The 23,088-nt window shown below is 39.6% G+C and overlaps 1 protein-coding gene across 5 annotated transcripts in view; it reads left to right on the forward strand.

Annotated features, from left to right (window-relative positions):
* elmo1 (engulfment and cell motility 1 (ced-12 homolog, C. elegans)) overlaps positions 1–23,088 on the forward strand; it is a 94,814-nt gene that overhangs the window by 28,053 nt on the left and 43,673 nt on the right. For 2 of the 5 annotated variants that reach the window (XM_034891740.1, XM_034891739.1), the window contains exons 2-15: positions 5,447–5,586; positions 10,562–10,602; positions 10,798–10,870; positions 10,980–11,030; positions 11,172–11,341; positions 14,108–14,143; positions 15,704–15,803; positions 16,307–16,458; positions 16,611–16,689; positions 17,782–17,823; positions 18,131–18,181; positions 18,690–18,812; positions 19,831–19,959; positions 21,780–21,884. In XM_034891740.1, coding sequence (XP_034747631.1) covers positions 5,509–5,586; positions 10,562–10,602; positions 10,798–10,870; positions 10,980–11,030; positions 11,172–11,341; positions 14,108–14,143; positions 15,704–15,803; positions 16,307–16,458; positions 16,611–16,689; positions 17,782–17,823; positions 18,131–18,181; positions 18,690–18,812; positions 19,831–19,959; positions 21,780–21,884 — 1,230 coding nt within the window. In that variant the 5' untranslated portion in view covers positions 5,447–5,508. The remainder of the gene's footprint in view (positions 1–5,446; positions 5,587–10,561; positions 10,603–10,797; positions 10,871–10,979; positions 11,031–11,171; positions 11,342–14,107; positions 14,144–15,703; positions 15,804–16,306; positions 16,459–16,610; positions 16,690–17,781; positions 17,824–18,130; positions 18,182–18,689; positions 18,813–19,830; positions 19,960–21,779; positions 21,885–23,088) is intronic. The other 3 variants (XM_034891741.1, XM_034891742.1, XM_034891743.1) reach the window with 3 other exon arrangements.

Genomic DNA, 23,088 nt, shown 5'->3' on the forward strand with positions numbered 1-23,088 from the left:
TATCCACTTTTGATGTCATTTTCATTATTTACTGCCTTTATCTGCCTTACTTTAATTTCTGTTACTTCTCACTCCCTCCCTTCCTCCCTCTCTGTCTCCTCTCCTGTTCCTTTGTATTCTCACCTTCATCTCTCCCTTCCTCCCTCTACAGATGATGTGATCCTCACATTACACATCATGAAATATTGAGGTGAAACCCTGCACTCTTCTGCTGGCCAACAAATCACAGGCCTTCTCTCTTTCTCTGTTTCCTCTCCTCTTACCCTCTCCTTCTCCCCTCTTTATTGATGGGTTTGTTCCTGTCTTCCGACCTCTGGCACCAGATCAGATCACAGGGTAACATGAGATTTGTTTTTTTCCCGACCCTTTTGGAGCTAATCCTGAGGAATTACGGCCGCTGTAACCCAGCGGCACATGTCTCCCTGTTTATGGAAGGTGGGCGAGTGCTTGAAAATAAATTAACTGCACACATACACATTCCCAGATTGAAATACCTTGCTGGACTGCAGCCCAGTTAACTTGTGGTGTGTGTAGGTTTTGGCAGCATGTTATTGCATACAGTACATCACTGCATTTAAACAATGAAATTATGATAAATGTGTGTCAGATGAAGGAAAATTAGATGTTAGTCTGTTTTAAAGTCTTTCATTGTTTTATTGATGTTCTTTGTGGTCACATTTGGCTAAATAATATGTTCCGAGTGACTTGGAAAAATAGAGAAACGTCAGATGTGTTCGACAAAATGACTGAACAGCAGAAAAGAGGAGAGAAAAAGAAAGAAGTAGCATCAGATCAGGAAAAATTTTCTTCTGCAAATAAACAAGTTGGAGTGAGCTCTGTGTCCAGTTAGCCTGTTTAACCCTTTGGCAGAGCTAAAAAAAATAAATAAACACACTTACTCACTCATACTTAACTGAGCCAGGTTGGAAAAAAATCACCTGCTCTTACATGATGAGCTCTGACAGCAGCTGGCCGGATACCAAGGTTCGATTTACACTGTAATGAGGTTGCTATGAGATGCCAGAGCAACAGATTGGGAAGCGATACACAGCCCCCCAGGCTATAGCAAACACTCATGATGACATGTAAGGAATATATGGACGAACGGATGGGGGACACACATGCGCACACACACACATACACACACACACACACACACCTGAGGAACATTGTAAAACCTGAGGTGGGTATCTTAACAATCGAAGTAGGTAATAACATGTTTTTCGAGCAACTTGTCATCATCTTCCAAGAACTACAGATGACTCAGACATGGCCTTGAGGCTTGTTGTTTGGACTGGGACGCACACACACACGCACGCACGTCACAAAAGTTACAAGTTAATCAAAGGGAAACATGACTCTGCGCAAAACTTCATAGCAATCCATCCATTAGTTGTTAAGATATTTCAGACCGATATTAAAATCATTACTGAAAACTACTGCTGGGAATTTCAATTTTGTGCAGGAGGCATCCCAAAAGGATCAATAAAGAGAAGTCTAAGTCTATTACAGCCACGCCGCTCTAGCATGGTTAAAAATCTTTACAGCCGGTCTCAAGAGTGGCGGTTTTAGAGCTTTTACTGACTGCCTCTCTGTCTTCAGTCAGTATTGAGAAGGATAATATTCTGTGCATAGATGAGTAACATGCTGTTATCTGTAGAACATAACTGAATGAATCACACATTTTGTGTGTACGTACAGTAAGGCTTGTATTTTATTCTAACATGGAATAAACCGTATGGTGCTTCTGATATTTTTAAAACTATACATGTTTGTTTTAGCAGGTAGTCTGTCAAGTATAATGTGTGCAGGATTGTGCTCATCCAGATGTTTATTTCTTTCTGTCTCAGTGTTTTCTTTCCATTTTGCCCTCTTCACATCTTTTTCACGTTGGTTGTCATGAAGTGATAATTCTCTGCATAAGATTGCAGGGGAGAGGCAGAGGGAAAGGGAAACGGAGAGATACACAGCTGCATACACTGAATGTAACCAAAGTGTCTCTCAAAGTATTTAGAATATGTTAAGAAACCACTCTAATCTTCAATGAACATACTTGGTCTCTGTCAATGGTTGAAATTCAGAGCAGAGGGTATGGAGTGAGTCATATTTGGGGAGTTGTGACAAACGTGACTTGAGTATGCCACGCGCTTTGGAAAGAAAGATGCATCCACATCTCGAGCTATTGATGCAGCAGCTGCCATGGCAACAGACCCTTGAATAAAGGCTATGTGGATCATTATGGGGTGACTCACACATAACACCAGGCCAGTCTCATTACGTAAACTATGTTTAGATTAATGCCTGCTCATCAAGCACATGCATACAAATAGTTACACAGGACTTTGTGCACAGTACAGTAGCACACAGACTCCAGACATGTACACAAAAAACATTTTGGTCAGTGTTTTGCTCAATAGTTTTCCCGCAGGAATTACTACGAGCCAATCTTTTTCCATTATGGATTAAGATTAAATCTGTGAACAGGGTCCCAACCAGAAGCTAGGATGATCCCGGCTTTCTAGACAGGCTAGGAAGATACATTATTGATGCCTTCCTCAGTCAGTTGGAGAGTTTTTTGGTTCATTTTCCACTTGATAACTGTGCAGTTGTGGGTTACATTAGACCCCCTGCAAGCACACAGAAGGTGCTCTACCCAGCTCCCCCAGAGTGACTGTGATTTGGTTGTTTTTCCACCATGAGACTTCTGACTGGCTTATTTTAGAAAGGCACAGGGTTCCAGGTCAAGCTGGCTGTTTGTTCCTTTGTCTGATATCACAGGAGTCCTCCGCAGAGGGACCAAAGCCAGGGAGGGGTTCAATATTTGAGTGTGTGTACACAAAGAGGAGTCCGTGTCAGTGTGCTTGTTGCTTGTGGATAAACCAGGGTACACATTTGCCAGTTAAGATTCAGAGTCTGCTATTTCAGTTTTGCTCAGTTAAAGACATGGCAGTCTTCACTTCTTGTGTCTGAGTATCTGTGGCTCACTGAAAAATGACTGTCAAACAAATGCTCTTCTCTCACTTTTTCACTTGGTCTCTCCATGTCCCCTCTCTGCCCCTTGCCTTTTCCTCCCGTTTTTAATTTCCCTAGCATCTTTCCTCCTGACTTTATCTCATTTTGTTTTAATAGACAGATATTAATATTGCACTTTAAATTTGGGTGAAACTTAAAATACAGACAAGAAATAATTAGAATGCCCTCTCTGATAAACACTTACACATTTCAACACCACACTCTTTGTAAAGCCGGCTTTATTACAAATTAAAATATGGTGTCCCACCTATAGCCTGACAGATACTGGATTTTTGGGGGGTTGAACACACACACACACACACACACACACACACACACACACACACACACACCCCTCTATCTCATTCATGAAAGCTGCTGTAAATACTTTGAAAATGGGCTCAAATGAGAACATAATTGAGGGGATATAGCCGTTCAACACACTAGCACACCATGAGCAGGGCCACACACACACACACACACACACACACACACACACACACACACACACACACACATACACACGTTCTTTATGGGGAACCCTTAAATTTGACTATTGAAATCTCCTGACCAAAAAATGTAATAAGAAGGACATTTTACATTTGTAAAATAAACTTGGATACACTGTTTCTTAATGACTTCATACATATTTTGGGCATTTCTTTACTGCAACATTTCCACTGACATGCACACAATACGATTAGGCTTTACTCCAAGCCCGAGCCAAGATATCGAGGTGATGTCACTTGAGTAATTGAATTGACAGTGCACAGACAGAACCACAAAAGACATTATGTACATTTCCAAATGCTGTTTTGGGCTCCCCATGATGAGTAAACTGACCTTATGTGTACAATTGGAGGAATACTGCTTTTAGCTAGTGGAATTTGGCAGAGGACAAGCTCTGTACTGTACTAGTACACAATCTCAACTGTGGTCATATCATCTACATCTTATAACTTATTCCCTGTTACATATTATTCTCATTCAATCAGTCAGTTTATAGGTTATTATGTTTATATTTTATAGTCATTGTTAATATGTAATCATGATCTACTACACTGTTCAGTCCCTACACTGTTCACTTTTGCACTTTTGCACTATCACCATTGCACACAGTCTACCATAGTATCTCACCTCATCATGGTCATTGCATTTCTGTGAGTGATTTTTATTTTTATTCTTATGTAGGTGTGATATATGTGTTGGTTGTGTTAGGGTTGTTTTGCTACTGGATAGTTAACATTTTCTTTGGGATGAATAAAGTGTCTGTCTGTCTGTTTAACTAATTAACTGCTTAAGCTGTTGCTGTCCTGCATGCTCACTAATTGTGGCTAAAGTGCTGCTACATCACTTCTGGAGCTGCTTAATCTCTCAAACTGCAGTTAGTGGGACTCTTGCAATTTCACTACTGTGAAAATGTCTAAAAGGAGTCACATACATCACTCTGGAAGTCATAGCAAATTGCTGCTGGATGGTTGTTTTTTTTAAATGACAGAACTTCGGCAAGGTCCCAGTAAAGTAAATCTTTAAAAACACACACACAAACATTTTTATTCACTTACCTGCTGTGACCTCATTTGCAGTTAAATTTTGATTTGAATTAAGCTCTTGAGTGTATCTGCCCCACCGGCATGCCCTAATGTTCTGTGTGTCAACAACTGAAAATTAAATTAGGTTGCAGCTGTAAAAAAGAGAGAAAAAATAAAAATAAAAATCATCTCAGTGGATGAATAAAATCTTTTTGTTTTGTCTGCTTTAGTTTGTATAAGTAGGTGTTTTGAAGTTAAAGTGTATATTTGAATATAATTTTAAGCACTAGTATTTGCAGGAATGAGCGTGATGTGGTTAGTTTTGAAAGTCAACCATGACTCAGTGTTTGCTAGCCGTGAGCTACTGACTAGAGATGGCAGGTAATACATATTTGGTTTCAGTACTAGCACTGATGAGTGACCCTAATGCATTGCAGCTGGGGAACCTGACATCAGATGGTTATGTGAATATAAGGGGCCAGTGTGTATACTTGAGTGTGTCTGCACAAATAACAGTAAACTGGTGCAAGTAGGTCAATTGACTCATTTCCTAAATGTTGTATGAAAAGTGAATTATGAGTCTCAGGCCGTTAGCGGTTCAGTAGCTTCTACAGCCAATATGAATTTACCAGCTGCTGATAAGCAGTCTCCAGAGTGCTGTACTGTACTCATGTCTTGTGTATTTATTTTTCCAGCACTTCCCTTATTGACCTTCATTCATAGTCATTCATAACATCCTTTGAATTTAGAGGATGCTAATGCAAGAAACCAACTCGAATGAAAAGACCTGGTTCTTGACTAATGTTCCCCCTTTTCTTTCTTGTTCCTTTCTTCTTCTCTCCATCCACTTTGACTTCATCACTCTTTCCATCCTCTCCTTTCTCTTCACTGTCGTCCTGCAGGATTGGATGAGCTACCTCCAGTAGTAGTGACAGACGTGTGAGGCAGTGAGACCCCTTCAGCCATGCCGCCACCTGCAGACATTGTCAAGGTGGCCATTGAGTGGCCAGGGGCTTTCCCCAAGCTCATGGAGATAGACCAGGTAGGTGCCCGATGGATTTGATAATAAAAAACACTGAATTTCATAATGTGGTTGATGTAAATCATGGTCAAAAATGGTGGATTTTTAGCAATACCAATGTTTGTTTTTTTTGTGTGCGGAAACTAATGCAATCTCTCATGTTAAATTCATGAAGTTGGTTCCCTGATCAGTGGCTTTAAGTACGAATCCCCAGAAAAAGGCCTTACTGTGTGTCAGCAATCATCAGTTTCACATCGGATGACATGCTAAGGAAATAATTAGCCCAAACATGTTTTGTGTGTGTTTGTACGTTGTTTGATTATGTGGGTCTGTGTCACTGACTCACGGATGGGCTAATGATTGTACAGGCTGTGTCACCGTGGCAACTGGAGCCCTTCTTAATGAATGAACCGCTGAATGCAACATTGAACTACGGAGTACATGTGCTTCTGGGTTTGCCTTCTTGAGCGCTAGTTTGGTCTTTTTTCATGTTTAAGAAGCCACCTCTCTTTCCCTTCCTCTGCTTTTCTCTAATTCTCTTATCTCTCCCTGTCATCTTTCTCTTGTCTCTCCTATCTGTTACCTCCTCCTCCTTGTCCTCCTTTGCTTTATCTCCTGTTCGTTCCCCTTTTCACTCGTCTTCCCTGTCTTTTGTTACAACAGTGAAACTTGCAGTGTGCCTCCTCCTCTCTTATCCTCCACCATCAGCCCCCACCTCTTCTTCCTCTTTCTGCATCTCCTCGGTACAATAGCCCCTGCAGCAGCATATGGCTGTCTGACTCATGCAATGGGGAGTGGGCTTCGGCTGCTCATGCTGTCTTGAGACCCAGAGAAAGTGTGTGTGTGTGTGTGTGTGTGTGTGTGTGTGTGTGTGTGTGTGTGTGTGTGTGTGTGTGTGTGTGTGTGTGTGTGTGTGTGTGTGTGTGTGTGTGTGTGTGTGTGTGTGTGTGTGTGTGTGTGTGTGTGTGTGTGTGTGTGTGTGTGTGTGTGTGTGTGTGTGTGTAAATTTGTATGTTTTTGTTTTGTTTGTTTACGTGGGTACAACTCTGCATAAGTGAAATTCTGGGTGTGTTTGTGTGGCAACATGTATACCTATTACTATTCGTGTGTGTGTACTTTTATCAATTTGTAAAGGGCTTCATATACTTTTTTTCAGATTTTTGTTTGTGTTCGCTCCTTTGCACTGTGAGTATAGAAGGTTGTTTAGTGAGTGTGTGTGCACAAATCATTGATTTATTTCTGTAACTCTCCAAATACCTTCAATGCCTCCAGAGGCACGAAAGTCTGACATTTGTGTTGGAACGCTGGGGAATTGGTACAAGTGCAGACAATTGTAAAATGCATTTTATTGTTCTTGTTGATCAGAAATGTAATAGAAGTCAGGGGAAGGGCTGTTGATTTCTGCAGGTGTAAAATACGTTTTTGAAAAGAGCAGGATCGTTTCAGTGAGACTAAATGGAAACAAACTGATGGTATTTTATACAGTATGGTGTGAGGCAGTATAAAACTAAATAGATCTTAAATCTATGTTAAAAATAATGGTGATGGTATAGAAATATCTGTGTTATGCACAACAAGTTCTATGATGAAAACATAGCTTCTTTAAACCTGCATTAACTGATTTTTTTTATTTTTTTTATTTTTTGGGGAAACTAGAGATCAGTGGGACCAAGTTCCAAACACGATACCCCTATTTTAAGGCAAACTTCTTTGCAAGTAGTTGCTTAATTACACATCCTGCCGTTACGGAGCAAAATTATCCTTCATTTAATGTTTGCTGTAGCCACTTCATGAATATAAGTTGATTCTACACTCTACTATAACTCTGTTTGGCTCTGCACTAACTCCTAAGGGATACATCTGCTCCACTATGTTGATGATCATCTGATGGTTGTCACTATACACTGTTAATATTATAACCGTCAGTATTAGCAGCTTTAATCAATTCTGTGCTCACAGTGTTCAGGAGTTTTAGAAGATTTAATTTTTCTTATGTACTTCTCTTACTCAAGTAAAACATTGTTTATTAAAAAAACATACTAAAAGATGGCAAGCACAAGATTTTCCTTTTATTTGTAATATACTTGTGTGCATTGGATCTAATCCAGTGCACAAAAAATTGTAATATACTCCTTTTTTCTAACTATAGATTGCAAATTGATAACGCATTCTTCAGCTGATGAATGAACTGTTCATTTATTGAGATACACTACAGTTCAAACCATAATCATCCATAACAAATAAGTTGTATTACAACCATAGTTGAATGTGGTAGTAAATCAGACCGGGACTAAATGCGTTATAAACGCAAAATAAGAATTTAAATGGCCTCTTTGGGGAAACGCTTAAATACGCATCCATAATGACTCTAGAACAGCAGAAAAATTTAAATGTTTCAGAAGTCCAAAAATGTGCAACTAAATAGAGCCTTTTGTGTAGTAATAGAAAGAAAGAGGGCAGTTTGTTCTCCCAGTTAGAAATGAGTCAGAAAACTGGAGCCCAAGAGCTCACAGATGGTATAGAATCACTAAACATTGGTCTTTTTTAATTCATATTGTAGACTACAGATTAGCCTTTCACCCTAATGCCAATACACACAAGTAAATATTCCTTTCTTGATTACAGTCATACATTTTAGTGGAGCTAAGACTAAGGGAGCTAAAGATGTGGTGGGAGTCGATGGAGTAGGGGAAGAGTAGATGGGATAGTGGAGGTGTTGGAAGTCCTCGATGATGAAGGGGTAGGCAAAAGCAAAATGTGTTCAGAGCTAAAATAAAAGGAGCAGATGAAGGCTATCAGTAGAGGGGAACAGAGAGGGATAGGATAACTGGGGAAAACATAAACTAATTCAGATTATTTCTAGTGTTAAATGCAACCAAACCCTCCCCAATGATTTATAAACTAAAACAGGCTGTGTATAATGAGGTTATTATTTTAAATCTATCTTAAACAAGCTAAATCTCTGTTGAGAATCAATTCAGATGCAAGGTCTTGAAACGAAGAATAATCAACTACCTGCTTCTAAGGGTAAGACTAACTGTAGAACGTAATCAAATACCTGATCAGACGTAATTATTTAGATCTAACGTTTGCTGTCAAGGTTTGGTAATACAGAGGCTAGTCGTCAAATACTCAAAGTACCATTTTTACTCATTGGAAGTTATAAAATGTTTTGCATATGTGGTACAATAGCATTACATACCTAAATATATTATTTAAATAGCCACGCATTTAAATGTATTAGTTTATTAATAATACAACTGGAAAACGATTTGTGAATGAGAGGAAACCACTCCGTGCAATGTACACTTTTTTAATGTCTTTTAAAATATTCCAAAGCTTATCTATTTCTTTGAAACCTGGATTATTTAAGTAGTATTCAAACATTGTGCATGTTAGATATTATTGCGTAATTTTGATTCTTTATCAATATTTTGTTTTCAAATGTCCACATAGGACATACCGAGTCATTTTTTTTAATTTTCCAAAAAAAAATGTCTTAACTTCAGTTCCAGGTAACAATTAAATGTTCAAAGATACCCTGCAGTAGTGTAGAGTACATTTGATTTCACTGTAGGTCCTAGAGAGCCTGAGGATGAAAACAGTGGCAACCAAGCAGATATTTGGTTAAAACATATGTACGTTGCAAGCTCTTAATTTCCCTCCAATTCCTCATTCTCTCTGTTCAACAACCACTCTCCTGCTCTCTCACTATTACCATTCACTCTCCCCCGCTCTGTGTTTGCTGTTGTTTTCGCTCCATTATTTAGTTTGCGTACTCCTCACTTTTTGCGTACTCCTCATTCCTCTCCTGTTCACATAAAAGCCCGCCCTCTTTGTCTGTCACGTCTTTGCCTTTCTTTCCCTGTCATATACTGTGTGCCCATCATCTTGCCACCATTATCTCCTGCCTGTAATTCCTCATCACTATTTTGCATTTGAAAAAGCCTCTTACAATGCTTTGTACATTATGACTGTATACATATGCTCACTAAATTGCTGTGTGTGCGTGCGTGCGTGCATGCATGCGTGTGTGTGCGCGCACATGCTGTGTTTTGAAAAGCTTATAATTGGCACGCTTTGAAAAAGAGACCCATTTTTGAAACAATCTCTTGGCTCTAAACATCGAGTATTGGATAAGACTGTGGCTGAAGTCTTGTGTTCAGATCTTTTACTTGAGTATTAGTTGCTACAGCATACTTTAGTGTTCAAGTGAAACTCCAGAGATTGAGCATTGCCCCTTGATAAAGTTGGATAAAGAGACTCACAGAAGACAGAATAAAAAATAATAATAAAATAAAACAATGTTCAGAATTGGGGCAGCAGAGCCGGACTGTCCTCGCTTTACGTCTCAAGTACGGGTCAATTAAGGATTTCCAATAATGGAACTGAAAGTGCACTGAGGCATTGAGAAGATTGGCATATTTTTTTTTGGGGAGGATAAACGTTAATTAAAAAGGCGTCCTGTTATTATCGAAAATCTATCCAAACTTGAGTGCATACTGTATTAGCACAGATATGGAAAATACTTAAACAATAACCAGCCTTACCATAGTTTAATCAATAAAAATACATAATATCATAGAAACTGAGCATGTGTTTTCATGTAACTTGTAACTATATATACCAAAGCAATACAATGGAGTAAAAACAGTACACTATTTCTTAACATAGTACAGAGTAGCCAAGAAAAGTAACACTAACTCTAACTCATTGTAGAAGAGTACTTGAGTAAAGCTACTTGGTTACTTTTCACCACAATATCACAGCTGCTCCGCTGGAACCAGTTTCACATACAACAACCCTGAATGAAATGGAGCAACAGACATAGTCAGTGATCCCACATCAGCAGTCGGACAGTTAAACACAGGCTCCTGAAGAACAGCCTTTCATTGTGCCAGTCCTGTAATGTAAAATAATTGCAGCCCACTCAGAGTTGACTACTGTTTTAGGAACTTGGACTGTGGACTAAATGTAGTTTTGCCTTTCTCCACAGAAAAAGCCTCTCTCCGCCATCATTAAAGAAGTGTGTGAAGGGTAAGCCTGCATTGGCTTTTTTGAAGTGTGTCTGCATGCTTTCGGATTTGAAAATAATTCTCCTCCGGCTTCTTGCAAAAGCCTTCTTTCTTAGTCTCCATACTTAAATCATAATAGCTGTATTTTACACAAGAGGTTTTAGTACCACTCATGCAATGTCTTTTTTTCCCCCTCTTTCCATCCAATGGCTTTTAGGTGGTCCTTGGGGAACCATGAAAACTTTGCTCTACAGATTGCTGATGCCACAAATTTCTACATCACAGAAAAGGTTTGGTTATTTTTTTTTTTATTTTTTTTTTTTACTTCTAAGCAGAGGCAGTTTCCAAGGTACAGATATGCTCACTAACTTCTTCTTTTATCTTGGTAAATCTCCACAGAATCGCAACAACATTAAGAACGGATCAATCCTGCGCTTGACCACTTCTCCTGTACGTTGTATTTCATTGCAAAATGTCCTAAACACACTGATCATTGTGGATGCACAGAGAGAAAACCTTTTTCATTTTTGTTATCCAAAGGCATTTTTTTAATTATTATTTTCCATCCTCCTCCACCTCTTTCCACTCTAGTACCAGACTGCAGTCCAGCTTCATGAACGGATCCAGTCGTCCAGCATGGATGCCAAGCTGGAGTCTCTGAAGGACCTGGCCAACGCGTCAAGGGACATCACTTTCGCCCAAGAGTTCATCAACCTAGATGGCATCTCCCTGCTCACTCAGATGGTGGAAAGTGGGACTGAGTAAGTCAGTTGTCCGTCCATCTCTTTTGTTGTTTTGGATTTCCTCTATCGCTGCAGTATTTTCCTCCCCTCAGACAACTTCTTATTCCTATTTGTGTGATGAATTGTATATGAATATAATATGGATAGTAGGGTACTGTAGTAAATTGGAAGTATATAGATTCCCCGTGTTTAATATACTCAGCTCAAGATGTTTGATCTAACTTGAGTAAAGTTGCTTGTAGGTTTGTGCAATGAATGTCAAGCTCTTAGTTATCAGGTAGAGTATTTAGAGAATCTGAGTTCAGTTTTTGAAGTTGCATTATTTAAGTTCAACGCAGCTAGCTGATCTTGTCCTCAAATCACCGTACTAAACTGGATTAATGGTTTGGAATCGGGGGTTGCAGCTGGCCCACTGCTGGTGCCTTTGGTTTGGGAATTTGTTATAGTTCCGCATACTTTAGGGCACCACAGCAACAAAAAGTCACTATCAGGCCATGTTCCTGAAGTAATTTTGTTTCCATTCTTACATTCACCTTGTGACTTAGTGTGATAATGGAAACGTTTGTCGTGTCTTGCAAATGAAAAGAAAACTGCTGCCGTGCAAACACTGATAGCAAAGGTAAGCTGCTGTTTCACTACCTTGGAACCTTGGTAGCTGAGGCTATCTGCATAGGGTTCACAGCTAGGCTGTAGACAGTACCGTAACACACCATAAAGGTCTCATCCGAAAACTGAGAAGAGAAGAACATGCCCAACGCCTCCTGTTTGCATTTTTTTCCCCATGATAAAGATATTACACACAACTGAGATAAGAGCTCTGTGCTGGTTTCTTAATGTTCAGCACATCCCAAAACTCGTGTGTGTGGTTTTGTGTGTGGCCCTGGAGGCGGTTTCAACTGAAGATTAAAAGCGTGGACATTTTTCGCTGAGGTAGAATTTCTTAGCCGTTATGCCAGTGGGAAGTGTATATTTGCGTGCCAGTAGCATACTGTGTAAGTGCAAGGCTCCGGCCAGTGTAAAAATCCCAGAGGAAAGTTGCTGTAGGAGTGCTAACACATGCACACAAGCAGACATACGGTGCAAACTGGGAGGGCAGCAGCAGTCTCTCATTTTCTGCCTCATACAACTCTTATTATTCATTCTTCTTTACCCAGTGAAAAAAAGACAGACCAAAGAATTATTTGCTTGCGTAAGGAGTTGTCTTCCAAGACACACTTATGTTGTAAATACACACTCACCCAAGGTCTAATATGCGCTTACTAAAGGCACAGTAAAAACCCAAACACTTGAGTACAAGACACTAGCACACACTGATGGACACTTACAGGGAACAACGCAAAGCACTTCAAACATTATTTGTGCTGGATAGGATTCCTAAATTGAACAAACCTTTCTTACACTAAATGATTTCTTCTTTCATGCTCCATATTGTTTTGCACATAAAGGGTCAAATTCGGTTAGATATGTAATGTCTTCTCTTCAGCAGAAACCACTTGAAATAATGATCTCCTATTTAAGGGTATGAGAGAGCAACGCTTCCAGCATTACGCTTATTTTTACGTTTTAACAGGAAATCATTGAAGCCTCTTTTGTTTTTTTTCATATAATGTTTAAATTAGCAAATATTTGACCCTTTTTTGATCCCACTGCTCGGCGTCATCACAGCATCACTGATGTAGACGCCTGCTTCTGGCTCTTTCATTAAATATGTTTTTATGTAGATTACCATCACATCAGTTATTCAGCACTGGAGAGTTTGAGTGAGTGAGTGAGAGAGAGAGAGAGAGAGACACTGCTGCTTTTCCATCTCAAAAGAAGGAGCTTATGATACACAGCCACGCAGATAGGTATCAGTGTCTGACACAAAACACACACACACTCATTAGTAATTAGTGTGCCTGCCAACTAACTTGGTGAACTGTAATTATTCAAGAGGCTCAGTGCTGGAGTTTCTCGAGGGCAGAGTGGTGCTGTGATCTAATGCGTCTGCCAGAGTTGTTGTACTGGATTCATGTGGAAAGAAGCTGGCAGACTGCGGCTGTAACACAACCAGAAGTGAAGGGCAGATATCGCCCTCTACTGACTAAAACATGGAACCTCTAATGAGGTTTGACTCTGTTGGTGTTCAGAATGTACAGTGCAACTTCAGCCAGCTTATTATTAAGAGGTGTTGGTACTTTCCAAAAGATGGCAAGAGAGATTTTAGTTACCTCTAGTGATATGTAATCCAAGCAGGCCGTTTTGGTTGTATTTGCACAGATTTTGAGACGTCTGTCTCTGAGAGGTCTGTCGCCAGCCCAATACATTCTACAACAAAAAGCCCATTTAAAATATTGAGCAGACGTTAAAGAAATGGTTTCCTTGCTACTGGCTATTAATTGTTTTTTGTTTTTTTTGGAACCTACTTCCTACTGAAGAAATATTCCCAACAACAATGAAAGTGTTGTTTGATCCTTTCTGTGCATTGTCGTCTCTACCTAAGTTTGCTGTGTATTTCTACTTGCTTTTATTGTCTTAGTAGGATTACTGGTCAGATGTATTCACTGTAGGTCAGTGTATGAATGTTTATGTTGAATGAAATATCTAATTTAATTTCAGTTTGCTTGTGTCTGATTTTATACAATAATACATAATTTTACTAGAATGACCTTGCTTGGACAATGATCTCTGTTTTTCAGTGACATTAACTTGACACCAGATTGTGATGTGTGTTTTTCCTTGCTGTATTGTCCTGTGCTGGTTTGTTTCCAACCTTTGACACCAAAGTTTCTTAAATCTTTGCAGACGCTATCAGAAACTACAGAAGATAATGAAGCCCTGGTAAGCCCCTCCCCTTGCCCCCCGGCCGGGTAACGTCATTGGCTCTGTGCTCTTCCTAACCTGCTGGCCGAGTCTGCATGGTTAAGACTCTAGCCCCAGTGCCTTATGGGAAGTTATATACATGTGCATTGCCACTTTCAGGCTTCCATTTAGAAATTGGTGTGGCACTTTAATTTTTGCAAGTGGTTTTGGGCAACTACGACTTCCTAATTTTTAAACACAGAATTAAAGAAAGCCAAGATCTAATTCTAAGAACCCAATAAAATAAGACATTTATTAAAACAATTACTGTTTTTCAGCAACACATATTATTAATTTGACTAGAAGTCTCCCTGAATTAATCTTGGTGTTCTTAACTAGTGCTGTTCAGGGTATTGGGATAGTCTCTCTGTGGGCTCACTGTGAGGGGTTATTCAGCTTCTTTCCTTACTTTCACTTTAACATTATTAGCCAATAGCCTCTTCCGCCACAGGAACTCCATCCAACCATCAACAAGAATTTCTTTACTCTATCTAATCTACCCTTCAATGTCTACGATTTCACTTGGTATTGTGTAGTTAAGTGCAGTATGTCTTAAAAATTGCCCAGTAGCCCAAAAGTCTTTTCATCCTGTGGGTTACTAATTGCCCATTTAACTGTTCACTAATCACCTACCATGCGGCAAAACCAACCCATGATGCTCTTTGTTGATCCACTGTAGGAATATGTATGTCCTGAAAGCCTATGTCTTCAATTTCTTTTTCTTTCAATTTGTTTTCCTTTGCTTAATTTCCTGGTTTTTAAGCTCTGCAAACTAACTACATAATTAAAACAATCAGATTATTCCTTTCTTAGTAAACATTTAGATTTAAGATTTATGCACCCTAGGTTTTTGTATGTTTTGCTATCACCTTGACACAATGCAAGTACAACGGTATAAAATAAATGGTGCATAAAAGATAAACCAGCTAAAGCTTGCTGGGTGGGTCTGCAATACCAGTCTTAAGCAGTAGAGACCCCTATTGTAAAATCTATTGGTGAAGCCATGAAGCATCTGACTATAAGTAATGAGCAAGTTCTATATCTGATGAATTTCTCATTAAGTACTTCCAGCAGTAATATGTCTTTGATATTAACAGCTGTTTAATGCGTTCCCTGCTTTTGCCTCCTGTGACTTCCGCGTCGTGATTTATTCCTTTGATTTATTTGTTTAACTGCATGACTTCACTCTATAATGTAGCTTTCTGGTCGTGATTGAATGCCGCTCTGTGCTGCCCGGCTCCTGCTGGCCTTCTGACGGCCCCTGCTGTTTCTTGAAGGCCAGTCTGTCTGCATTGCATCGCAAAACTCTTTTCCATTATTTTCCCCTCTCTGTTCTTTTTCAGCAAGCCTGGTTGAAGCATTGATCTTCTGTTCCTCTGTCCCCTCTCCTCCTCCTCCTCTCTCTGTCTCTGCTGACCGTTCATTCCTCGTTATGTTCCAAGCCATCTTGGCTTTGCAGCTACGCACTGCTCCAAGCCATCTGCTGGAGAGAAGTTTCCTATAGTCTATGTGTTTCTCTGTGTGTGTGTTGTCCTGTAGTTTTGGCGACCTGCTGTCCTTCACTCTGACAGCCTTTGTGGAGCTGATGGACCACGGCATTGTCTCCTGGGACACTTTCTCTGTGGCCTTCATCAAGAAGGTCAGCCAAGAAAATGTCCCATTTAACAGAGCAGGAATTTAAGGGGAACTATTGTATTTATAATCCTGCTGTTATACTGTATATTTGTTGGAAAAGTTTAGATTTAACAATCACATAATGTCTTTGAAGGCCTCTTAGATAAATACATGGCTGTAAGGTTAGTAATTTCTCCTGACACAGTTATTAAGCCAACCAGCGGCTGTTCTTAATGTTTCAAAATAGTTTGGTGACAATCCTAGTGAATTAAAAGCTACTAAATAATATGCAGTTTACTTTTTTGCAAAAAGATATTTTCCTAACCAGCTTCTACTGTATATGGAATGTGACAACAACTATGAAAATGCAGTTTTGTCTTAAATTTTTATGCCAAGGTGCCAAAAGGAAGTATTTTTTTTTTAATGTCCTCCATTACTTGTTATTGATCTCTTTAAAGCATTACATCTTATAAATTATTTAGTGTTTTCTGCAGATTCTTTATCTCCCGTGCCTTGTTCTTCCTGCAGATCGCCAGCTATGTGAACAAGTCGGCCATGGACACCGCAGTGCTGCAGCGGTCCCTGGCCATCCTGGAGTCCATGGTGCTCAACAGTCAGGATCTTTACCACAAGGTGGCACAAGAGATCACCATCGGGCAGCTCATCCCACATCTTCAAGGGTAAGTGGATCAATTGGCTGTATGTAGGCTGGATAAATTGGTTGATTCATTTTTAATGTATAAATTACACAGTGATAAATGCCTTTCAAACAACTGTACTTACGGTACACGTATAGCTAATAATCCTGTGTGTGCTATTTTTGTAATACCAGGACTGATCAAGACATTCAGACCTACACTATTGCTGTCATCAATGCTTTATTCCTCAAAGCTCCTGAGGAGAAGAGACAGGTGAGGCTTCAGTGTGCACACACATCACTTACTGGATATACTGTACTGTACATCATATGTAGTGAGCTGGAGGGAGCTTTAAATGGTGCATTCACATGTGAACCCACCAGCATTTTTGTACTGTTACAGTGTACTTTTTGTTTATTTTTGTCTCATGTGTTTAGTATCTGTTTCCAGTTTAGTGTAACAGTAAAATGTAGTACAACAGTATTCATTTAAGTAAGTGTAAAAACCCAACAAACCCCCTCTCTCCATTCCTTTCTGCAGAAGTGACATATTTTCTCAACCATGCTCTCATTTCTCCACTCATTTCTCTCCTTCACTCTCTCACCTACAGTATGTCACGCTTTGCCCTGTAGCTAATCACATGATCCCTTGAATCAGCACCATAGAGTCCAGCGATGTGCTTTGAAATTAATAATGAATTATGCTAACCCACAGCTTTTCTCCTATGAAGCATGCAAAAAGTGAATACAGATTGTAGCGCACATGTTGCCGTGCTTCTTCCTTTTTGTGTGAGGTCAAACGTGCAAATTTTGGCAATTTTAAAAGGGTCTGCTCAAATCAGATTCAGGCAGTTGGTTGGAAGCCATTTTAAGCCACCTAATTGTGTTGTTTTAGGTGATAAGCGAACAATGTCTCCTTTTGCTCAGGTGCAGACCTGTGTGGTAATATACGTTTATAGCGGACAGTTTCATTTCTGCAGAGAGGCACTTATATAACTTAATGTTATGGCGCATTACTTGATCATCATTTCATGTTCTTTTATACGCAGATCGATCAGAGATGACACATTTAAAACATGCAAGGGCCTAATGAGAATATTGGTTCTCAGTTTGTGTGTGTCTTCAAGTGCGTGTGTGTGAGCGTGCGTGTCTGTGGGGTAAGGGCTCAACAATCAGTAAAGCTATTATTATGATCCCCCAGTCTCCCGCTGTTCTGCTCACTCTATTGCCTCTCCCCTCTCCTCCTCTACAAGCTGCAGCACTGACAGAAAATGAATTTTCTTAACCTTTCAGACTCTCGTTTTCCACATTCACTCACTCACCCTCTCTGTCTCTGACTTTTTCCTCACTGCACACGATATGGTAGTTTGATGAGCACATTGTGGACATCCTAAATAGACCCCTGACAGTAAGTGCATCCTTGATTAGCACACTTTGTAGTATGCACTGTAGAAGGCATTGGTTAGTGCATTTAGTATTCCGTTTCTAGATTATGTTCTTTTTTTGTGATGGCTTTCTTATTTTCTATGGCCGGTCAGTTTTTGTTTATTTTGCCCGCATTCATTTCTCATTTCAACATTAAAAAAAACTCCCAAAAAAAAAGAAATGTTGGTATATTGTTGTGTCTTATCCTCTCTCTCTCTCTCTCTCTCTCTCTCTCTCTCTCTCTCTCTCTCTCTCTGTCTTTCTCCCTTGTTTTCTTTCTCCCTCTATAGGAGATGGCCCATATTCTTGCCCAGAAACAGCTGCGCTCCATCATTCTCAGTGTAAGTCTAACCATGCCCTTCTCCTCTTTACCTCTCCAGTGTATCTATGTCTGTGTTTCCTTCTCTGCCTGTCTTTATCTCTGTTTGGCTTCATGCCTCTGCACCAGTGTGATATCAGAAAGGATAATGACACTTGCCACGTTTGCCTCTGTTTCACGTTGCTGGTTATTATCTACTGTACTTACTTTCTCACACCTGTTCCATTTTCTCTCTTTCATCCTCTGCCTTGTGTTAAATTTCATTTCCCCCCTCTTCTGTTCCCACATCTGACTTGTTCTTTCTAATCCTCGTGATTCACTCCCAAATCCTCTTATTCTCCTTTGTTATCTCATGCTTTCTTCCTGTAAAATCCATGTCTTGTCTGTCTGACCCCAAAACCCGTTCTCTCACCTTCGCCTTTACTTTGCACATCTAACATCTCTGCTCCCCTCTCTGTATTACTCTCCCCTGCTCTTCTATCTCCCCCTTCCTTCCTTGTCCTCCTCTGTTTGTCCTCCACGCCATGTAGAACGTGATCCGGAGCCCCACACCCATTAACGATGAGATGGCCCACCAGTTGTACGTCCTGCAGGTGCTCACCTTTAACCTGCTGGAGGACCGTATGATGACAAAGATGGATCCCCAAGACCAGGTGGGGGGACTGTGAATGACGCAGATTGGAATGGTTGACAAATTGAGGGATGGATGGATGAAGGTGAAGACAAATGGGGAAATGCCAAAAAAAGGAAAGGAGGGGACATTTTATCTTCAAAGCCCAATAAAACCACTTAAAGGATAGCACTGATGATATCTACAGTATATCTCTGTTATTGTCAACATATCCTAATAACCAACCAATACATTAGTCAATCAGTCTCTGAATACTTTTCCACCTTTCCGGCCAATATGTTGCTATCAGCCCCGCACTCATTTGTTGCTGCAAAAACAGGGCACAACAAATATAGATTTATTTCTTCTTCTTTTTAAGAAAAGGCTGATTTAATTTCCTAAATTTTTTCGCAAACCCCACTCAAACAGCAGGAAATGGTGTTTTTGTTGGGGATTTTTTTTTTTAGCTGCATCTTGATACACATTTTCTGCTTTTGAATTTTTGACAGCAAGACAGAGTATGTGGGATTGACTCCAAATAACCTGCTGTGCCCATGTTCATCATAATGAAGGAACATGCCCACCCAGTGCAACGGTGTGGCTTTTGGACAATAATGGAGCTCTATAGCACAGAGGAATAAGATATATCAGGCCTTTTCTGCAACAACAAAACTTTTTAGTAGGATCTGGTTTTGGTGTTTTATGGGATTTGTTGAAAAATATAGAATCTCACTAGAATTGGCAAAAAAAAAAAAAGACATCAAGACAAAATAGTAAGCAGTCAAAACATGCATGTCGAACTGTAGCCTATCTTGCACAAGCAACTCAAAATAACCTTTTCAGAAAAAAACAGACAGTTTCAGCCTGTCCTGGCTAATTTAGGTTGGCCAAGTAATAAAAACAGTGGAGAGACATGGCTGTAAGCCAGATTGCCTTGGGCACTGCAAGACCCCACACTTTCGAGATGAGTCTGAAGCATTCCTAAATTATAAAATGGTGACAGGAAGAATAGGCAGATGGACTTATGAGCAGCACTTTAATATACTTTTCTGCATATGCAGGCTCAGAGGGACATCATCTTTGAGCTGCGGAGAATTGCCTTTGACGTGGAGTGTGAGCCCAACAACAGTGGCAGCATCGAGAAACGCAAATCCATGTACACCCGGGACTACAAGAAGCTTGGCTTCATTGTAAGTTTGGCATGTGTTTCAAATGGAATCATAAATTCAGTCATTCGCTGATGACATACTTGGGCTGCTATACACACACATGCACATCCACACTCACACACACACAACTCAAAACCGAGATCATAAAGTAACAACACGAGCCGGTCTGTCCACATGGGATGCCTTTGTATGCCTTTGTAAAAATTTGTAGATTAAAGAATGTGTGTATGTGTAGACACACCCAGAACATTGTTTTTGTACAGTGGTGGAACAAGTATTCAGATTGTTTACATAGCTTAAGTAAAAGTATTAATACAGCAATTTAAAAAATAAAAAACTACTGGTATAAATGTTATTAGTTTTAGTAGTAGTTCTGCAGAAAAAAAGGCCCATTTGACTAATATCATCTTATGCAAGACTTTTTGTTGCACACAGTGGTCTAACTATAGCATAAGAACTTGAACTAAACCCACTGTGGCTTGGTGTAAGCTCAGAGCTGTTTTGGGGCTCGTCCCATCCACACTCCCACTGCAGTGTGCTCAATAGAGATAAGGACAATTGAACTGCCTTGTCTCCACTAGTGTGGAGAAAATCCACCCTAAAATCCTTATTCTGCTTTCCATGCTAGACAGCTTGCAGACACACACACACACACACACACACACACACACACACAAGCCATAATTCTCTAGATATGCTTTATCACTGCTGAGATCATTTGTTTGCCTTCCTAAGCCTTCAGGTTCTTTAAGTAGGGATTGTTGCACATGCTGGACTTTTTTTCACTTGTCCATGTGAGGGTATTTTTTTAAGTTACGCATATGACCCTCTTCTGTCTGTTTCTGTTTAAAGCCTAGAAGTTTGCTTCCTGTCAGGCAGAATTACAAAACTGATGAGGCAGATCTTAGTGTCCTCCATTCCTCTTTCATCCTTCACTCTTCTTCCTCCTCTTCCTGTCGCTTTTCTCTTCAGGTCTCACCTTTTACACTCAACATTAGCTTCAGAGTGATGTGTTTGCATCTGTATCTGTGGATTTAATCATTAGTTGACTGAATTCTCTGCATTGTCTAAGGGGAATTAAGAATGACGGACTGTGACAGCGCAGGCAGCATCTAACTGCATATTTTAACCAATATTCAGATGTTGGGGTGGTGGCTTGTTATTGCAAAGTTTTGGGTTTGTTTCTTCACATTTTGGGTATTGGTAGTTTTAGGCCAAAGAAAACATTGTGAATGCTTGAATATCTTTCTGAACATTTTGCAAAGCTTAATGTAGGTTTTTGTTTCACTGCTATTCCTTCTAGCTGTCAACTTAAATTAATTTCACTATATTTTGACTTAAAATTTGCTTTAAGATAGAATCACTATCCAGAAAACCTATAAACAACCAAAATGTCATTTTTTTGGGATCGTCTAATTAGGTTATTTTTAGTGCCTAAGACTCAGGATGATGATCTGAACTTTCAAAAGAGCGTTTAATTTTTTTAGTTTAAATGAAACTTAAAAATCACCAAATACAGATTTTTGACAGAGTGGATACATAATCCAATTAGTTATTTAACTTTTTTTAAAGAAGAAAAAACTTATTTATAAAATATATTAATTCTCATACTATAGTGAACTGTATAGTCAGTCAAAAAATAAAATCATGCCTGAACGGTCATAAAGCCCAGGTTGCTAGTAGGGAACTGGTGGTACTGGGTAACTTCCAGTGTGAATGCATGACTGTTGCATTTCTTGGAATATACCTGGAAGAATCTAGGTTAAAAAAATAAAAATTCATAGAATATATTTGTTCATGTACATGTCTCCCCCTCTTCCTCCTTCTCCTATGTCTCTCAGAACCATGTGAATCCAGCTGTGGATTTCACCCAGATTCCTCCGGGCATGCTGGCTCTGGATAACATGTTGTATTTTGCCAGACACCACCAGGACGCCTACATCAGGGTAAGCAAGCACATACACCTTTTTTGCAGTTCTACCCCATGTAGACACAAACACTTACACTGATAGTTTGATATTTCGCCTTGTAACCTCAGCTTCCTACCAAACCTTCTTACCTCCAGCTAATTCACTTGTTTGTAGTTTCTGGCTCGTTCCCAAATTGTCTTTCAGCTAAAACTGCATTTCATAAAGTTGCTCTGCCCAGACGACACAAATAATTAAATTCCTTTCTGTGTCAGTCCCCGAGCAACGGTCTAATTACTTAATTTTTACATGACCAGCAACATAATATTATGCTCCTGGGTTTTAGACTCATATGATGTAGTATACCTATAGGGACTGTCTGTAATGGGATGTTGTTCATTAGTTTGGTGATTAGTTTGTTTGCTAATTCAGGTTAGTGTGAACCCTTTTATGGCAGCTATCCAGCACTCTATTGTAATTAAACGTGTGTGTTTTTTTGATCATGGTACACATGCAGCAGTTTACTCACAGTGTTTTTGTGTTTTTTTGTTTGTGTGTGTGGTCATAATAGAGGCGTGTGACTTTCATAGTCTCTGAAGTTGAATCAAGAAAAGAGATGTGTTAGGAGTGCTGACTCAGCCCTTACCAGAGTGAGGAAACATGCCTCCAATTTCCCAAATTAAACTGTCACTAACTAAAATGATTGGGAACTTGATGGCCTCATTTATGGCACACTGCCACCATCCACATAATTAGAGTGAATATGTTTGCCGTTGAGATTTCATTTATGTTTTTTGCTTCCAAGCACATAGTTTAGAGGGTCAGATAAGGTAAAATATTGACTCAAAGTTTCAAACATGTTGGAAATGTTTACGGGAAAATGGCCTTCAATGCGCCAAGCCCGCCGCTATAAATGAATGCAAATATGTTTTACATATTCTTGTAACCACAAAGCACTCTTGAGAGTGCATACCTCTTCCAACGCCTCAAAATAATCTAAATTTGTTATTTTAATATAAATTGATTTGACGTATTAAAGGCGCTACATGTAGGATTTGAACATTTCTGTCTTTGGCAGCTCCAAGTTGTAGTGTCAAAACAGGTACCACAGCAGACACCAATGTATGCCTCTACCAAGAAAAATGGGATGAAAGCAGCAAGATGCATCATCATGTGAAGATTTGTTACATAGAGACTTTAATCTGCATCTGGATCCAGATTGATGCGCTACTTTTAATAATAC

Source organism: Etheostoma cragini, chromosome 14, assembly GCF_013103735.1.
Source record: "Etheostoma cragini isolate CJK2018 chromosome 14, CSU_Ecrag_1.0, whole genome shotgun sequence".
Taxonomy (NCBI): domain Eukaryota; kingdom Metazoa; phylum Chordata; class Actinopteri; order Perciformes; family Percidae; genus Etheostoma; species Etheostoma cragini.